Here is a 17,307-nt window from a genome sequence, read left to right as displayed (position 1 = left end):
TACTTTCCCAATTTGTAAGAAGATTTGAATTCCTCAAAATATATATATATATATATATATATATATATATATATATATATATATATATATATATATATATATATATATATATATATATATAATTAATGGGCTCTTTACACTGTTAAGCTATGCTACACGGACACATCTAGAAGATCATCTGATTTGAAGTTCGTATGAGAGAGATATGCTCGAAATGGTGGACACTGCTTCTTCCAATTGGATTTATTTCCTTATTTGCAACTTTTTCCTTTCTTTTTCATCTTTTTTCCTTCATGGAAACCTAATTCTCGTTTTCACCTATAAAACACAAAATCAATCAATTAAAGCACAAATATAATTAAATCTAAACAAAATATCCACGTAAAGTAAACGTATTGAGCGTAAAATCTACACTCAACAGTGCAGAGTCCCCGTATCCGACACCTAGACACTCGGACACGCTTCAGACACTCGTGTCGTAATTTCGCTACAAGTAGGACACCCGTGTCGGGCAGTGTCCGCAATTTTAAAAAAGTTGGGACACGGCTCTTATGTTTTAAGAGAAATTAAAGCCCTAATAAAAAAATTTCCACGTAAGGTACGATCCGGTTTTGGCGTATCTCTTGTTGATGGAATACTGGCTAAGGAGACGTTCCGATAGTTGGCTCAGGCCATCCAATGACCCTCTAGGTAGACCGTTGAACCAAGTTTGTGCTTGATCAGTTAAGGTAGTTTGGAAAATTTTGCAGTAGGGGGCGTCGCTGAGGCCGTAAAGGTCGATCTTAGCGAAGAAATTGTTAAGGTGACTTTGGGGATCTCCAATTCCATCGAATTGGGGCAGATTGGGGATCCTAAATCCGAGCGGTAAAACTTCCTCCATAATGGCCGGAATAAAGGGGCTTATTCGGGCGGGGAGCGCTCCAAAGCGAGCGGTTGATCTCGAAGTTTCTCACCGTGAGCTTCTCGAATTACGATTGTTAAAATTCTCGCGGTGCCTTCTCGTCTCTTCAGACTGAGAGTATCTACTCCCATGTTCTTCTCGAGGGGAGTTGCCTCGGCGAAAGAAACGTCCGCGATGTCTATCGTCTTGAGGCTCATGGCGTGGAACACTCGACCGAGAGGATCCACTTCTCTCTCGGCGGTCTCGCGCCGCTCTCTCCCTTGAAGGAGCTCGTTGCCTTAGGGGGCGTGGTGATCGACCACGCGTTTCTCTTCGAGGAGCTTGGTCCGAGGCTGAGCTATGCTGATGCGACTGGGGCTGCTGCTGATGCGACTGGGGCTGAGCATATCTTTTGGGAGCCCGTTCTGAAGAAAGGCTTCGGTCGCCGAGCGACACCCTTTCCTCAGAGTCGTGGGGCTCCACAATTGGCGGCGTCACATGGACGCGAGCGGGATCTGTGGGATCGCTTTCTGATAGAATCGGCTCTTCGAAATCACTATGGCCTTGAGCGCTGATGTATTGAGCTACTGCGTCCGCTGCCGCCCAAGCCGCTGCCTTGGCCGCGGTCTCGTCCATCATGGCTTGCAACTCTTCCGTCGTCATCTGGATGATCGGCACTGAAGGTCCCGCAGTGTTGGTGGCTCCCGCCGTGCTCTTTCTTCGAGGCGGATCCGGGATCCTGCTGCCGGCTCCTTGTTGAGGCGGATTGAGACTACCTTGACCACCTCCTCCCGTGTCACGTGATCGAGTTTGCATTCCCATAAACGGCGCCAAAATGATGCTGCTCAAATGCCAATTGGGCAACCCAAGAGTCCTTGAGCCCACAAAGGTAGAGAATGCCGAGAGTCACTGCCACGTGTCCGAGGTAGTCGAAGGGACTGCTCCGTTCGTTAACCTACAAAACAATTGAAACACTAGATGACACGCCGGGTTTGGCCCGACGATTATCCTCCGACACTCAAGTCAAAAGATGTAATATAAGCAAATAATAATAATTAATTGCCAAATTAGAGTGTACCTTCCTATATGAAATGAAACATACATTTATAGGTGGATGAATAGGTAGGACTTTCGTAGAAATCCGATGTGGGACAATGTGTTGTCATTTAAAGGTAAAAAGTAATCTAATTGAGTTTTCACACACAATTAGATTAATTAGGGCAATTTGGGCCTAATCTTAATTAGGTTTATGGGCCTAATTATGATTAGACACATCAGCCGGTCTCCGGCGTTAACTTATTTTTTTTTTGGGAAACATTTTCTTTCTGATTTTTTTTTTCCGGCAAGTCCGGCGTTGAACCTTTTTTTTTATTTTTAAACTTTTTTACATAAAAAAAATATTTTACGTAATATTACTGTCTTGGCCTGCAATATTATCGTTGGAGATAATAATTTAACTGTTTGAAACAGTAATTTTACTTTGTTAATTAATTTTATCGTCTTGGCCTGCAATTTTGTTGTCTCTGACCGTAATATTAGTGTTTCATGCAATAGTATTGCTGTTTGGGACAGTAATATTAGCAATATTGCTATTTGAAAAAGTAATATTCATAATATTACTGTTCGAGACAGTAATATTACTGCTTGGGATAATAATATTACTGTTTGGGACAGTAATATTAGTAATATTAATGTTTGGGACAATAATATTACTGTTTTGGTATTCAATATTACTATCTCAGACAATAATTTTGTTGTTAACACAATAATTTAGAGTGAGAAAAAATAGTTTCCAAAAAAAAAAAAAGTCAACGTCGGAGACCGGCGGTTGACCGTCCGGAAAACGACGGTACGTGGAAACGGGAAAATGAATACGGAGAAACGGCATGTCCCAAAAATGGGAATACGGGAGTTTGGGAGAAACGTGTAAATATTAAAAGTATAGGGATATATTTTTAAATATGCGATATAAATATACATAAAATTTTAGTTATGAATAAATTATTTTTAGGGTAAATAACTTAAACCATCTAAACTTTTTAAGTTTTTGCGGATCACCACCTGAACAATTTTTTTTTGCACGAGTTCACCCATACTCCATTAATTGTGCCACTTTGCCATTTTTTCCCGTTTTCAGGTCAAAATGACCGATTTTGAACCCACGCGCATTGCAAATGCGATATCCAAGGGTATTGTTGTCTTTTCCATTTAAATAACCCTAATTACTTTAATTTTCCCTCAATTTCCTTGTTATCTCTATTATTTTCCCTCTATTTTTCTCCTGTATCTCCTTTATTTCTCCAATTTGCCTATCATTGTCCACTTCCCTCTCTATTTCTCTATTCCGTAGAGAACACCGTACTTCCTCTTTTCTTATTCTTCTCTTTGGCGGTGCTAGTTACCATCGCCGCCCTTCTTGACTTGAATTCAACGGCGAGTCCATCCCCTGCATACGACGCCGTTTCATTTTCTTCTTTTGGGTGGGTAGCTGTATGGGTGGGTTTTGGTAGGGGGTGGGGTTTGAAAGTGCTTTTTTTTTTTTTGGTTTTATATTTTATGAAAAATCATCCAACAATATTTCATTTTTCCATTTCTTCTAAATTGGAATTACATTGATTTCATTTTCTTCTAAACCAAGCACCATTGTGATTTTTGTAATTTTGGAATTACTTTGATTTTATTTTCCCTAGAAAACGATACAGAGTGGATGAAATGAAATGTGTGAGAATGTGTGACTGTCAACGGGAATTAGGGGCTATTTTAGTAATTGAAGAGACATCAATAATGTTGGCGCCAGATTTCTGTTAGTGAAGATTGAAGAAATCTATCATACATGGAAATTATAGATTGGCAAATATTTGTTTTTCATGTTTATTTTGGAATTAATTAGAGTCCTATTTTTGTAATATTGTTATTAGGACATCTGCCATACGTGGAAATTAAAGATTGGCAAAGATTTATTTTTCATGTTTATTTTGGAATTAATTAGAGTCATATTTTTGTAATATTGTTATTAGGACTTAGACTTATTTCCATGTATTATATTCTAGTTAGGTATCTTTTGTACTTATCTAGAATAGAAGTAGAAATCGAGTAGGATTCTATTACCTAGTTAATCGATTTCTTAGGGCCCAAGTTAGGGGGAGATTGTTTGTGCCAGATTTTTATTAGTGAAGATTGAAGAAATCCGCGATACGTGGAAATTAAAAATTGGCAAAGATTTTTTTTTCATGTTTATTTTGGAATTAATTAGAGTCCTATTTTTGTAATATTGTTATTAGGACTTAGATTTATTTCCATGTATTATATTCTAGTTAGGTATCTTTTGTACTTATTTACAATAGAAGTAGAAATCGACTAGGATTCTATTACCTAGTTAATCGATTTCTTAGGGCCCAAGTTAGGTTAAGGGTGGTGGATTCCGTGCCTATATAAGGCCCTCAACCTCATATGAGTCCCATGGAGCTTTAATAAGAAAAATCACAGCATAAAGGTTTTAAAGGGTGCAGCCTGTGCTGCAGCCCCGTCGGCACATCAGGTGTGGCAACATAACAGGTTTCTTCTACCAGGCCATAAAGAAGATCGGCGTTTCGGGAGAAGTGCTTAAAAGATCTCGGAAGAGGTCGATCCGCCGTTTGAAGGGAGTTCAACATTGGAGGAAGTCCAAGAGTGCGGATGGAGGAATTGTTTTGATTATCAACAAGTTCGAGTCGTGTGCAAGAACGGCGTATCACCTAAAGAGGGAGTCTTTAGTGTTTTATTAAGTCCTATGAATGTACACTTAAATCTGAACTAGTTTTGCAAGTCATCGTGGATGTAGGGTACATTTGTATTCGAACCACATTAAATTCTTGTGCTCTTTATTATGCTTTTAGTAGGTTAGTTACTGTGACAACACAAGAATTCTGTTACCACACCTAATGTCGTAACACGTAGTCTGTCTCAACAGTTGACTAGATTTCCATAGGCATTTAAAATCAACAATTGGCATCAGAGCGGGTCACTAGATATACTTAGTGTCTGATTTTTGGGTTTTGATTTCTTTGCTTTGTTTATTGGATGACGTGTGTCCACAAGGAAGGTTGAGACGGAAGTTTGTCACGGCATTCACCCAATTCCGCTGCGTGGTAACGTGCCCCATGATGGGACACTCTTATAGAAGACCAAGACGGGTGAAGAAAAGTGACATCTGTGTTGCAGGGGGAGTAAATTTCATCTGCAGGGGGAGTTGTTGTTAAACATGGATTCTAACCAATCTATGCCAAAGGGGGAGATTGTTGGCGCCAGATTTCTGTTAGTGAAGGTTGAAGAAATCCGCCATACGTGGAAATTAAAGATTGGCAAAGATTTGTTTTTCATGTTTATTTTGGAATTAATTAGAGTCCTATTTTTGTAATATTGTTATTAGGACTTAGACTTATTTCCATGTATTATATTCTAGTTAGGTATCTTTTGTACTTATCTAGAATAGAAGTAGAAATCGACTAGGATTCTATTACCTAGTTAATCGATTTCTTAGGGCCCAAGTTAGGTTAAGGGTGGTGGATTTCGTGCCTATATAAGGCCCTCAACCTCATATGAGTCCCATGGAGCTTTAATAAGAAAAATCCCAACATAAAGGCTTTGAAGGGTGCAGCCCGTGCTGCAGCCCTGTCGGCACATCAGGTGTGGCAACAGAACAGGTTTTTTCTACCAGGCCATAAAGAAGATCGGCGTTTCGGGAGAAGTGCTTAAAAGATCTCGGGAGAGATCGATCCGCCGTTTGAAGGAAGTTCAACATTGGAGAAAGTCCAAGAGTGCGGATGGAGGAATTGTTCTGAGTATCAACAAGTTCGAGTCGTGTGCAAGAACGGCATATTACATAAAGAGGGAGTCTTTAGTGTTTTATTAAGTCCTATTACTGTACACTTAAATCTGAACTAGTTTTGCAAGTCATCGTGGATGTAGGGTACGTTTGTATTCGAACCACATTAAATTGTTGTATTCTTTATTCTGCTTTTAGTAGGTCAGTTACTGTGACAACACAAGAATTTTGTTACCACACCTAATGTCGTAACACGTAGTCTGTCTCAACAGTTGACTAGATTTCCATAGGCATTTAAAATCAACAATTGGCATCAGAGCGGGTCACTAGATATACTTAGTGTCTGATTTTTGGGTTTTGATTTCTTTGCTTTGTTTATTGGATGACGTGTGTCCACAAGGAAGCTTGATACGGAAGTTTGTCACGGCATTCACCCAATTCCGCTGCGTGGTAACGTGCCCCATGATGGGACACTCTTATAGAAGACCAAGACGGGTGAAGAAAAGTGACATCTGTGTTGCAGGGGGAGTAAATCTCATCTGCAGGGGGAGTTGTTGTTAAACATGGATTCTAACCAATCTATGCCAAAGGGGGAGATTGTTGGCGCCAGATTTCTGTTAGTGAAGATTGAAGAAATCCGCCATACGTGGAAATTAAAGATTGGCAAAGATTTGTTTTTCATGTTTATTTTGGAATTAATTAGAGTCCTATTTTTGTAATATTGTTATTAGGACTTAGACTTATTTCCATGTATTATATTCTAGTTAGGTATCTTTTGTACTTATCTAGAATAGAAGTAGAAATCGACTAGGATTCTATTACCTAGTTAATCGATTTCTTAGGGCCCAAGTTAGGTTAAGGGTGGTGGATTCCGTGCCTATATAAGGCCCTCAACCTCATATGAGTCCCATGGAGCTTTAATAAGAAAAATCCCAACATAAAGGCTTTGAAGGGTGCAGCCCGTGCTGCAACCCTGTCGGCACATCAGGTGTGGCAACAGAATAGGTTTCTTCTACCAGGCCATAAAGAAGATCGGCGTTTCGGGAGAAGTGCTCAAAAGATCTCGGGAGAGGTCGATCCGCCGTTTGAAGGGAGTTCAACATTGGAGGAAGTCCAAGAGTGCGGATGGAGGAATTGTTCTGAGTATCAACAAGTTCGAGTCGTGTGCAAGAACGGCGTATCACATAAAGAGGGAGTCTTTAGTGTTTTATTAAGTCCTATGAATGTACACTTAAATCTGAACTAGTTTTGCAAGTCATCGTGGATGTAGGGTACATTTGTATTCGAACCACATTAAATTCTTGTGCTCTTTATTATGCTTTTAGTAGGTTAGTTACTGTGACAACACAAGAATTCTGTTACCTCACCTAATGTCGTAACATGTAGTCTGTCTCAACAGTTGACTAGATTTCCATAGGCATTTAAAATCAACAATTGGCATCAGAGCGGGTCACTAGATATACTTAGTGTCTGATTTTTGGGTTTTGATTTCTTTGCTTTGTTTATTGGATGACGTGTGTCCACAAGGAAGGTTGAGACGGAAGTTTGTCACGGCATTCACCCAATTCCGCTGCGTGGTAACGTGCCCCATGATGGGACACTCTTATAGAAGACCAAGACGGGTGAAGAAAAGTGACATCTGTGTTGCAGGGGGAGTAAATTTCATCTGCAGGGGGAGTTGTTGTTAAACATGGATTCTAACCAATCTATGCCAAAGGGGGAGATTGTTGGCGCCAGATTTCTGTTAGTGAAGGTTGAAGAAATCCGCCATACGTGGAAATTAAAGATTGGCAAAGATTTGTTTTTCATGTTTATTTTGGAATTAATTAGAGTCCTATTTTTGTAATATTGTTATTAGGACTTAGACTTATTTCCATGTATTATATTCTAGTTAGGTATCTTTTGTACTTATCTAGAATAGAAGTAGAAATCGACTAGGATTCTATTACCTAGTTAATCGATTTCTTAGGGCCCAAGTTAGGTTAAGGGTGGTGGATTTCGTGCCTATATAAGGCCCTCAACCTCATATGAGTCCCATGGAGCTTTAATAAGAAAAATCCCAACATAAAGGCTTTGAAGGGTGCAGCCCGTGCTGCAGCCCTGTCGGCACATCAGGTGTGGCAACAGAACAGGTTTTTTCTACCAGGCCATAAAGAAGATCGGCGTTTCGGGAGAAGTGCTTAAAAGATCTCGGGAGAGGTCGATCCGCCGTTTGAAGGAAGTTCAACATTGGAGAAAGTCCAAGAGTGCGGATGGAGGAATTGTTCTGAGTATCAACAAGTTCGAGTCGTGTGCAAGAACGGCATATTACATAAAGAGGGAGTCTTTAGTGTTTTATTAAGTCCTATTACTGTACACTTAAATCTGAACTAGTTTTGCAAGTCATCGTGGATGTAGGGTACGTTTGTATTCGAACCACATTAAATTGTTGTATTCTTTATTCTGCTTTTAGTAGGTTAGTTACTGTGACAACACAAGAATTTTGTTACCACACCTAATGTCGTAACACGTAGTCTGTCTCAACAGTTGACTAGATTTCCATAGGCATTTAAAATCAACAATTGGCATCAGAGCGGGTCACTAGATATACTTAGTGTCTGATTTTTGGGTTTTGATTTCTTTGCTTTGTTTATTGGATGACGTGTGTCCACAAGGAAGCTTGATACGGAAGTTTGTCACGGCATTCACCCAATTCCGCTGCGTGGTAACGTGCCCCATGATGGGACACTCTTATAGAAGACCAAGACGGGTGAAGAAAAGTGACATCTGTGTTGCAGGGGGAGTAAATCTCATCTGCAGGGGGAGTTGTTGTTAAACATGGATTCTAACCAATCTATGCCAAAGGGGGAGATTGTTGGCGCCAGATTTCTGTTAGTGAAGATTGAAGAAATCCGCCATACGTGGAAATTAAAGATTGGCAAAGATTTGTTTTTCATGTTTATTTTGGAATTAATTAGAGTCCTATTTTTGTAATATTGTTATTAGGACTTAGACTTATTTCCATGTATTATATTCTAGTTAGGTATCTTTTGTACTTATCTAGAATAGAAGTAGAAATCGACTAGGATTCTATTACCTAGTTAATCGATTTCTTAGGGCCCAAGTTAGGTTAAGGGTGGTGGATTCCGTGCCTATATAAGGCCCTCAACCTCATATGAGTCCCATGGAGCTTTAATAAGAAAAATCCCAACATAAAGGCTTTGAAGGGTGCAGCCCGTGCTGCAACCCTGTCGGCACATCAGGTGTGGCAACAGAATAGGTTTCTTCTACCAGGCCATAAAGAAGATCGGCGTTTCGGGAGAAGTGCTCAAAAGATCTCGGGAGAGGTCGATCCGCCGTTTGAAGGGAGTTCAACATTGGAGGAAGTCCAAGAGTGCGGATGGAGGAATTGTTCTGAGTATCAACAAGTTCGAGTCGTGTGCAAGAACGGCGTATCACATAAAGAGGGAGTCTTTAGTGTTTTATTAAGTCCTATGAATGTACACTTAAATCTGAACTAGTTTTGCAAGTCATCGTGGATGTAGGGTACATTTGTATTCGAACCACATTAAATTCTTGTGCTCTTTATTATGCTTTTAGTAGGTTAGTTACTGTGACAACACAAGAATTCTGTTACCTCACCTAATGTCGTAACATGTAGTCTGTCTCAACAGTTGACTAGATTTCCATAGGCATTTAAAATCAACAATTGGCATCAGAGCGGGTCACTAGATATACTTAGTGTCTGATTTTTGGGTTTTGATTTCTTTGCTTTGTTTATTGGATGACGTGTGTCCACAAGGAAGGTTGAGACGGAAGTTTGTCACGGCATTCACCCAATTCCGCTGCGTGGTAACGTGCCCCATGATGGGACACTCTTATAGAAGACCAAGACGGGTGAAGAAAAGTGACATCTGTGTTGCAGGGGGAGTAAATCTCATCTGCAGGGGGAGTTGTTGTTAAACATGGATTCTAACCAATCTATGCCAAAGGGGGAGATTGTTGGCGCCAGATTTCTGTTAGTGAAGATTGAAGAAATCCGCCATACGTGGAAATTAAAGATTGGCAAAGATTTGTTTTTCATGTTTATTTTGGAATTAATTAGAGTCCTATTTTTGTAATATTGTTATTAGGACTTAGACTTATTTCCATGTATTATATTCTAGTTAGGTATCTTTTGTACTTATCTAGAATAGAAGTAGAAATCGACTAGGATTCTATTACCTAGTTAATCGATTTCTTAGGGCCCAAGTTAGGTTAAGGGTGGTGGATTCCGTGCCTATATAAGGCCCTCAACCTCATATGAGTCCCATGGAGCTTTAATAAGAAAAATCCCAACATAAAGGCTTTGAAGGGTGCAGCCCGTGCTGCAGCCCTGTCGGCACATCAGGTGTGGCAACAGAACAGGTTTTTTCTACCAGGCCATAAAGAAGATCGGCGTTTCGGGAGAAGTGCTTAAAAGATCTCGGGAGAGGTCGATCCGCCGTTTGAAGGAAGTTCAACATTGGAGAAAGTCCAAGAGTGCGGAGGAGGAATTGCTTTGATTATCAACAAGTTCGAGTCGTGTGCAAGAACGGCATATTACATAAAGAGGGAGTCTTTAGTTTTTTTATTAAGTCATATTACTGTACACTTAAATCTGAACTAGTTTTGCAAGTCCTCGTGGATGTAGGGTACGTTTGTATCCGAACCACATTAAATTGTTGTATTCTTTATTCTGCTTTTAGTAGATTTATTACTGTGACAACACAAGAATTTTGTTACGACACCTAATGTCGTAACACGTAGTCTGTCTCAATAGTTGACTTGATTTCCATAGGCATTTAAATTCAACAAATAGCCTTGAATTTGTCATGTGAAGCGCACGTGGGTTGGGGTGAGAACCGGTCATTTTGACCTGTAAACATATACAGGTAATGAAATGCAAAGTGGCACAATTAATTGAGTACATATAAACTCCTGCAAAAAAAAAAAAAAAAAAATTGTTCAGGTAGTGATGTGCAAAAGCTGTAAAAAGTTCAGGTGGTTTAATACTATTTACCCTTATTTTTATATATTTTCATATATATATATATATATATTTAAATAAATTTTACTATCAACTACTAGCTCGCAATTGATTATCAGACAATGTAAATGATTAAGGAAGCAACAAAAATATTTTAAGATTTACTATTCAATATGTTTTTAACTTTTTAGAAATTCCAAAATGACATATAAGATGTCAAACATGTGTCCTCAAGTATCTGACACGAACTACAAAAATGTTATGAAGTTGAAAGTTTCCGCGCTGCAAAAATGTTATGAAGTTGAAAATTCGGCGCTACATAGACCGTGATTGAAGGTCGGTCTTTGTGTGATTTGAGGATTTCAAACTTCTCTAAAATTGAGAGACATTTGCACCATTTTTTTTTTTTGTTAGTGCTACAATTATATTTTGTAGTATTAAACTTATCGTGCTAGGATTAAACTTTCATGTGACAACTACTAAGACTGGTAGTTTTATAGCAATTTATTTTCCCATTTCATTGTCATTGATTGAGCATTGGATTCTCTAACGTGTTAGGATTAGACTTTCCACTCTGCTTATACAATAATTCTTGCTTTCACTTGCATTTAATTAATTAACACAAAAACTCTAATGTCTGATAACTTAATATTGTACTTTCTTTGAGACTTAGTCAAAATTCTTCCCAAACAAATTAAACACCATTGACTTTGTACATTATTAGAATAAAATGTGACAAAGAACCTCATTATAATTCTTACTAAACAAATTAAACAAAGTAGAAAAGATTGAATCATTATGTCTGTGATACCAGTGTTACCAGAATTCCATGGTATGTATTATATGATATTCACAAAACTAATTCTTTCTTTTCTTTTCATTCTCAATATATATATATATATATATATATATATATATATATATATATATATATATATATATATATATATATATATATATATATATGTGTGTGTGTATAATAAAAAAATTAGTATATATTGCTTAAATCTGCAGAATTCAGCAGAATGGAAACAAGAGAGGCACCACCTGCACATTTGTTGGTCAAGATCGAATCATTCTCCTTATTTGAAAAGTATCAAATTGAGAAATACGAAACTAAGGAATTTGCGGCTGGGGAATATAAGTGGTAATGTGTATACTAATATATTGAGATATTGATATTAAATGATACATTTCACTAACAGCATAAGCTTATGCGCAATTGTTGCTTGATAAAATCAAAAAGTAATGAAAGATGGTTGAACTTGTACAGGAAACTAATAATCTATCCTAATGGAGACGAAAACGTCGGAAAAGATAGCGGCTATGTTTCTGTATATTTGGCTATGGTAGACACATGTTCTCAACCTGTGGAGGTCAATGCTGTCTTCAGTATCTTTCTCTTTAATCATATTTCCGGCAAGTATCTTTCTTCACTAGGTACTATTCTTGTTCTCTAGCTGATTGCAATTGAACTGTATATGATGACAATTAGTTTATTGTTGTATATGTATGGGACAGGAAGAACAAGACGTTTCCAAGGAACGAAGTCCAAATGGGGATTTTCAAAATTTATTTCAAAGGAAAATCTGACAGATCCATCAAATGGATATGTAGTTGGTGACAAGTCATGTGTGTTTGGTGCTGAGGTTTTTGTGGCTAAAAAAGAAGCAATCACTCAATCCGTGTCTTCAAGAAATGTTGACATTCCTTACAAACGTGATTTGATTATTCCAAACTTCTCCAAACTCGGAGATGTTTGGAAATCTGAGGAATTCAGTGCTGGAGGCGAAAAATGGTACTATGCTTTTTTTATTTTTCTATTTTGGAACTATGTGTGTTATATCCTTGCACTTATTCCATTGTTGACATGAGTATTTCTGTTGATAAATGAAGGCAGATTTGTCTTTTCCCGAAAGGAATATTTGCCACCATCTATCTGTATTATTTCGGCTGTGGAAGAGTGGAAGCATGTTTTACAGTACGTATGAAAGACCAGGTTTTTGATAATGAATACGAGAAATCATGGAGTAAGTTACAAAACATCAGGGTTCGTAATTGTTGTCGATATTCCTCCTTGAATCTCTCTCATCAAGTACTAAATTTGTTTTTCTTGCAGAAGATTGCTTGTTTTCAGCTAACAACCGTACTGACGGATGGCTTTTTTTCATTAAGAATGAAACTATGAAAGATCCTAAAAAGGGATTCATTGTGAACGACTCTTGTCTTCTGCAACTTGAAATCTCATCTCTCAAAGATGTGGCATAATAATCTCCCCTATCATGGAATATTTATTAGCTGCACATTATTCATCTCTCTCTCTCTTTCATATTTATATATATAAAATTACAAAAAATCACATTATAATATCAAAAAATCATTTCGCACAACAATTCTATCAAGAACATACCGAATACCAATAGAAAAAAAAAACTACCAAAAACCTTATAATACCGTGGGTGAAAAAACTGTAGTTCGAAAATGAAATTCAGAGTATGTATGAAATATGAATACACCGTATAGAAGGAGAAAATACATACTTGAGCCATTCGTTATGTTGTTTTTTTATCCACGTTGCCGCCGGATTCCGGCATTGACCGGCGGTCAACGGCGTTGATTTTTTTTAGTGTTTTTTTAAGTTTTTTTTTTTTGTTTGGTTGGTTTTTTTTGTTACGTCCGTCGCTAAACGTTGACCGTAATTGTGCTGTCACTGACAGTAAATTAAGGTAATTATACTGTCAATGACAGTTAATTGACGTAATTGTATTGCCGTTGACAATACATTTATGTAATTGTGCTGCCGTTGACAGTAAATTAATGCAATATTATTATTTTTTATTTCTTGTTGTTTTTTGTAATTTTGTTTGATTTGTCGACAAGTCAACGTAATTATATTACTGTCGTTGCCAGTAAAATAATTGTAAACACAATAATATTACTGTCAACAACATCAATATTATTATTTTTTTGGTTTTTTTGTTTTGTTTGAGTTATTCACGGAGTAACGTAATAATATTACTGTCTATTATTGTAATATTACTGTAAACACAATAATATTACTATGGTTGACGGTAATATTACTGTTGTTATAGTAATATTGCTGTCAACTACAGCAATATTATTATTTTGTTTGGATTTTTTGTTTGTTTGAGTTATTCACGAAGTAACGTAATAATATTACTATCTATTATTGTAATATTACTGTGGTTGACGGTAATATTACTGTTGTTATAGTAATATTACTCTCACTCACAATAATATTAATTCTTTTGGTTTTTTATTATGTTTATATTTGTTGAACGGTCAACATAGTAATATTACTCTATTAGACAATAATAATGAGTTTTGTTGTGTTAATATTACTGTGTTAGAGATTAATATAACAATATTACTATGTTAAACTGTAGTTTAATTTTACTGTGTTTAACAGTAAGATAGTTAATATTACTGTCAATCACAGCAATATTGTTGTGTAAACGAAAAAAAAAAGTTACAGAAAGAAAGAAAAGAAGAGAAATTTTTTTTCGAAAAAGTCAACGCCAGAAACCGGCGAAAAAATCCGGAAGAAAAAAAAAATTGTAAAGTCAACGCCAGAATCCGGCGAGAAAAATAAAAGTTTTTGAAAAAATAAAAATCTGAAAAAAAATGTTTTGGGTCAAAATTGAATAATATTTGAAATTTGGGGTCAAATTGAGGTTAAATAAAGTTAAGGATGAAATTGGAGCATATTAAAATATGAGGGGTTATTTTAGTCCTTTATAAAAATCTGGACCATGTGTGGACTTATTGGTAAAGGAGTTTTTTGTCTGGATCTCTTTATAAATAAGTACCCATTGATGGGCTTATTTGTAAAGACCCCTTATTTATGTTACAAAACGAAGATTTAAACAACAAAATAAAATCAAAACTTCGATTAGGGTAAAAAAATATAGGGAAAATTGTAGTTTTGGTCATCTATGTTGGCTTATTTAGGAATTTAGTCCTCTAACTTATCATGTTTTAGTTTTACATGCAATAACTTTGCAAATATAGTATTTTTAGTCCTATTTTGCATGATTTTTTATTTTATGACGCGACAAATTAAAATTGACATGTTTTTCCTTATATGGACGCTTGGAAATACAATAGAGAAAATGCCTCTTGTTTTTGCAGCCAAGATTTCGACATTTTTTTAGGGGGGAAAGTGCGAAAATGGGAAATTTATAGGGGGTGAAGTGAATTTTATTCTAATTTTATGTTCCGTTTACCGATCTTCCGATTTGCTGTCTATTCACATACACGTACTCATATATGAGATGGAAATGGAATTATATAACTTTATTTACCATTTAGCTTATATGTGTTCATGTGGACTTGCCAGTTATACAATAGAGAAAACGCTTCTTGTTTTTGCAGCCAAGAAATCTCAGAAATTAAATTTCGTATTTGATTTGATTCTCTGTTGAGCTTCATTTTTCACTACGCCATGGGTTAAATATTATCGGAACCGTTCATTTACTAATAGATTAGTGCCTAATTTTTGCAGAAACTTGTAAAGGAGTTCCATCGTATCCATTATATAAGCGCGTAGCGTCATCTCTTTACGAGTCTATACATTTTGGAGCATTGTTTACCGCACGTAAAGAACTAATACCACCGCACGAAGACCAATGCTTAAATAAAAATGACGAAGAATGGAACAAGCTGATCATGGAAAAGGGTTCTGCTTTATTGAGTGTAAGATTGAGAATTTTATTTAGGGAATTATTATTTCTTTTTGTGCTGAAATTGTGTTCTTGTAGGTACTGAATGAAGTGGACTTTGAACTTCACATTCAGGAGCCTTTCTTTTCTCAGCTCAATGGTATTCGTTTTCTGGGTTTTGGGTGGTTTTGTATTTTCTAATATATTTTGTATCTGGTTAAGGGCATTTTTTTATTCTTTTTGTGCAGACGGACTCAAAACAGTTGAAGGAAGGTGTGCTGTGGGTAACTACAAGAGGTATAACACATAATGAAAATTATATAATAAATAATTGTGGGTGAACATGCGAAACCCCCAAGAATGTCACAATTTAACATTTATTCTAGAATATTCTTTCTTCTTTATACGAACCGAGTGGACCGAACAAAAAAAAAAGAAGAAGATTATTTTTCACATTTCATTTCATCAACTCTAACAAAAAAATTGTTATTATTTTTTTGTCAAAACCTGTCTAAGCTACTTATTGTTTAATTGTTTATGCTTAATAGTTTGACGGAAAGGTTTAGTATTACGTTTTGGGTTTTAGGATGAGCGTTAACTTTTTGAAATGAAAAAAACAAAATCAGAAATTTGTCGTACATGGATCCTGCTTCAATACTACCGGAAAATTATGTTAGTCTTTGGTCATCTTTGAGATCTTTTACGTCTTGCAACTAGGAATTCCACATAACCGAAAAGAAAAATCCTTCACTAAATACTTCAGGAAATTAAAATCATGTTTCAGAGCTTTTTTCGTTTTTGTGAGAATTTTCTAAACCTCTATATTTTTATGCCTTGTGGGTATGTCGTGTCTTATCGGGTGGTAGAATCCAATCTGGACATTTACTTCTCTTCAACAAGTGTTTGATTCTTGAAGTTCAGGTATGTTCCATTGCAGTTTCTTTATGTAATCTCGATGAGTCGTCCCTTACTAAAAGCTTCACCCTTTTTAGGATGTGAGATATTATGCTTCTTTTCATGACATGTTGGAAATGGAGTCTCTTGCAAAAGTTCTTCCTGGAGTACCGAGCATTGAAGAAGGTACTTGTGGTTGTGTATATTGCATTTGTACTTCTTGTGTTAATTTTTTCTTCTTCTCTTATATACTCAACCTTTTCTTTCATTTAATTTAGGGGAAATTACGGCCACTCCCTGAGGTAAGATCAAATACACGAAAAAATCTCTCATGTTTGAGTAATTGCAACCACCCTCCTCAATTATGAATCTTCTTACACTCCACTCTTATCGTGTCAAATTCAACAGAGTCTTCTAGAATCCGTGGAATGTTCTTTGGATTGTACTCGTTTTGTGCGAAAAATGCAATTTCTGATGTACTACAATCTGATATTTACGAGTTGATATTTACAAGTCAAGAGATACATCATGTTCCCAAATGTGGAACTCGAATGGAGTAAACAGGTACAAACTGGAGAATATTCCACCTAAAATCTAGGATTTCTTGCTAATAAAGTGTTATTGTTATGCAGTTTATAGGATTTCTCAAGCCATATGTGGTGGACGGGCACTCCAAAGGCTGGAAACATTAGTAACACTTAACTGGTTTTTGAGCTATATTTTTACGCTAATTTTGAACCATCATATAAATTTCTTAAAGTGTGGGGGTATTTGGCTAAAGTAGAAGTATCTAAGCCTAAACAAGTAAAAATTGGACTCAATACCATTGATGGCATCTTCATTGGGTATGCAAACAATAGTAAGTGAAGGAATGATCATAGAATCAAGGAATGTTGTTTTTCTTTGAAGAAATCTTCCCTTGTAAAGAAAGGAAAGAAGCGAATTTCTCAAAACTTATATATAAAAAAAAAAAAAAAATTAAAAAAAAAACTATGAATGAGTTCATTTACACCACTAAGCTATGTTGCACAGACATTTCTAGAAGGTGAAGAGGCCCCGT

General features: G+C 36.5%; 2 protein-coding genes across 2 annotated transcripts in view; both read left to right on the top strand.

Annotated features, from left to right (window-relative positions):
- The window catches only part of LOC148769721 (uncharacterized), a 100,023-nt gene extending 83,084 nt beyond the window's left edge, over positions 1 to 16,939 (top strand). The window contains exons 5-7 of the mRNA XM_088820308.1: positions 16,220 to 16,274; positions 16,346 to 16,447; positions 16,880 to 16,939. Of these exons, the coding sequence (XP_088676434.1) occupies positions 16,220 to 16,274; positions 16,346 to 16,447; positions 16,880 to 16,939 (217 nt within the window). The remainder of the gene's footprint in view (positions 1 to 16,219; positions 16,275 to 16,345; positions 16,448 to 16,879) is intronic.
- LOC105958100 (uncharacterized) lies at positions 11,391 to 12,983 on the top strand. The gene is made up of 6 exons (XM_088820970.1): positions 11,391 to 11,503; positions 11,686 to 11,818; positions 11,945 to 12,111; positions 12,193 to 12,469; positions 12,568 to 12,701; positions 12,791 to 12,983. Exons 1-6 carry the CDS (start codon positions 11,470 to 11,472, stop codon positions 12,937 to 12,939), a joined length of 894 nt encoding a protein of 297 aa, XP_088677096.1. The 5' UTR covers positions 11,391 to 11,469; the 3' UTR covers positions 12,940 to 12,983.
- Positions 16,940 to 17,307: the final 368 nt, after the last annotated feature.

Source organism: Erythranthe guttata, chromosome 7, assembly GCF_056151865.1.
Source record: "Erythranthe guttata isolate IM_541 chromosome 7, IM_541, whole genome shotgun sequence".
NCBI classification, from domain to species: Eukaryota; Viridiplantae; Streptophyta; class Magnoliopsida; order Lamiales; family Phrymaceae; genus Erythranthe; species Erythranthe guttata.
The sequence above is the reverse complement of the archived record's forward strand: the minus strand, read 5'-3'. Positions and strand labels throughout refer to the sequence as shown.

Bases quoted from the DNA above. Each gene is read 5' to 3' on its own strand.
- LOC105958100 (XM_088820970.1), top strand. From the start codon at position 11,470: ATGTCTGTGATACCAGTGTTACCAGAATTCCATG. The intron at 12,470-12,567 runs GTACTATGCTTT...TGATAAATGAAG, and splicing joins AGTGCTGGAGGCGAAAAATG to GCAGATTTGTCTTTTCCCGA. The intron at 12,702-12,790 runs GTAAGTTACAAA...TTTTTCTTGCAG, and splicing joins TGAATACGAGAAATCATGGA to AAGATTGCTTGTTTTCAGCT.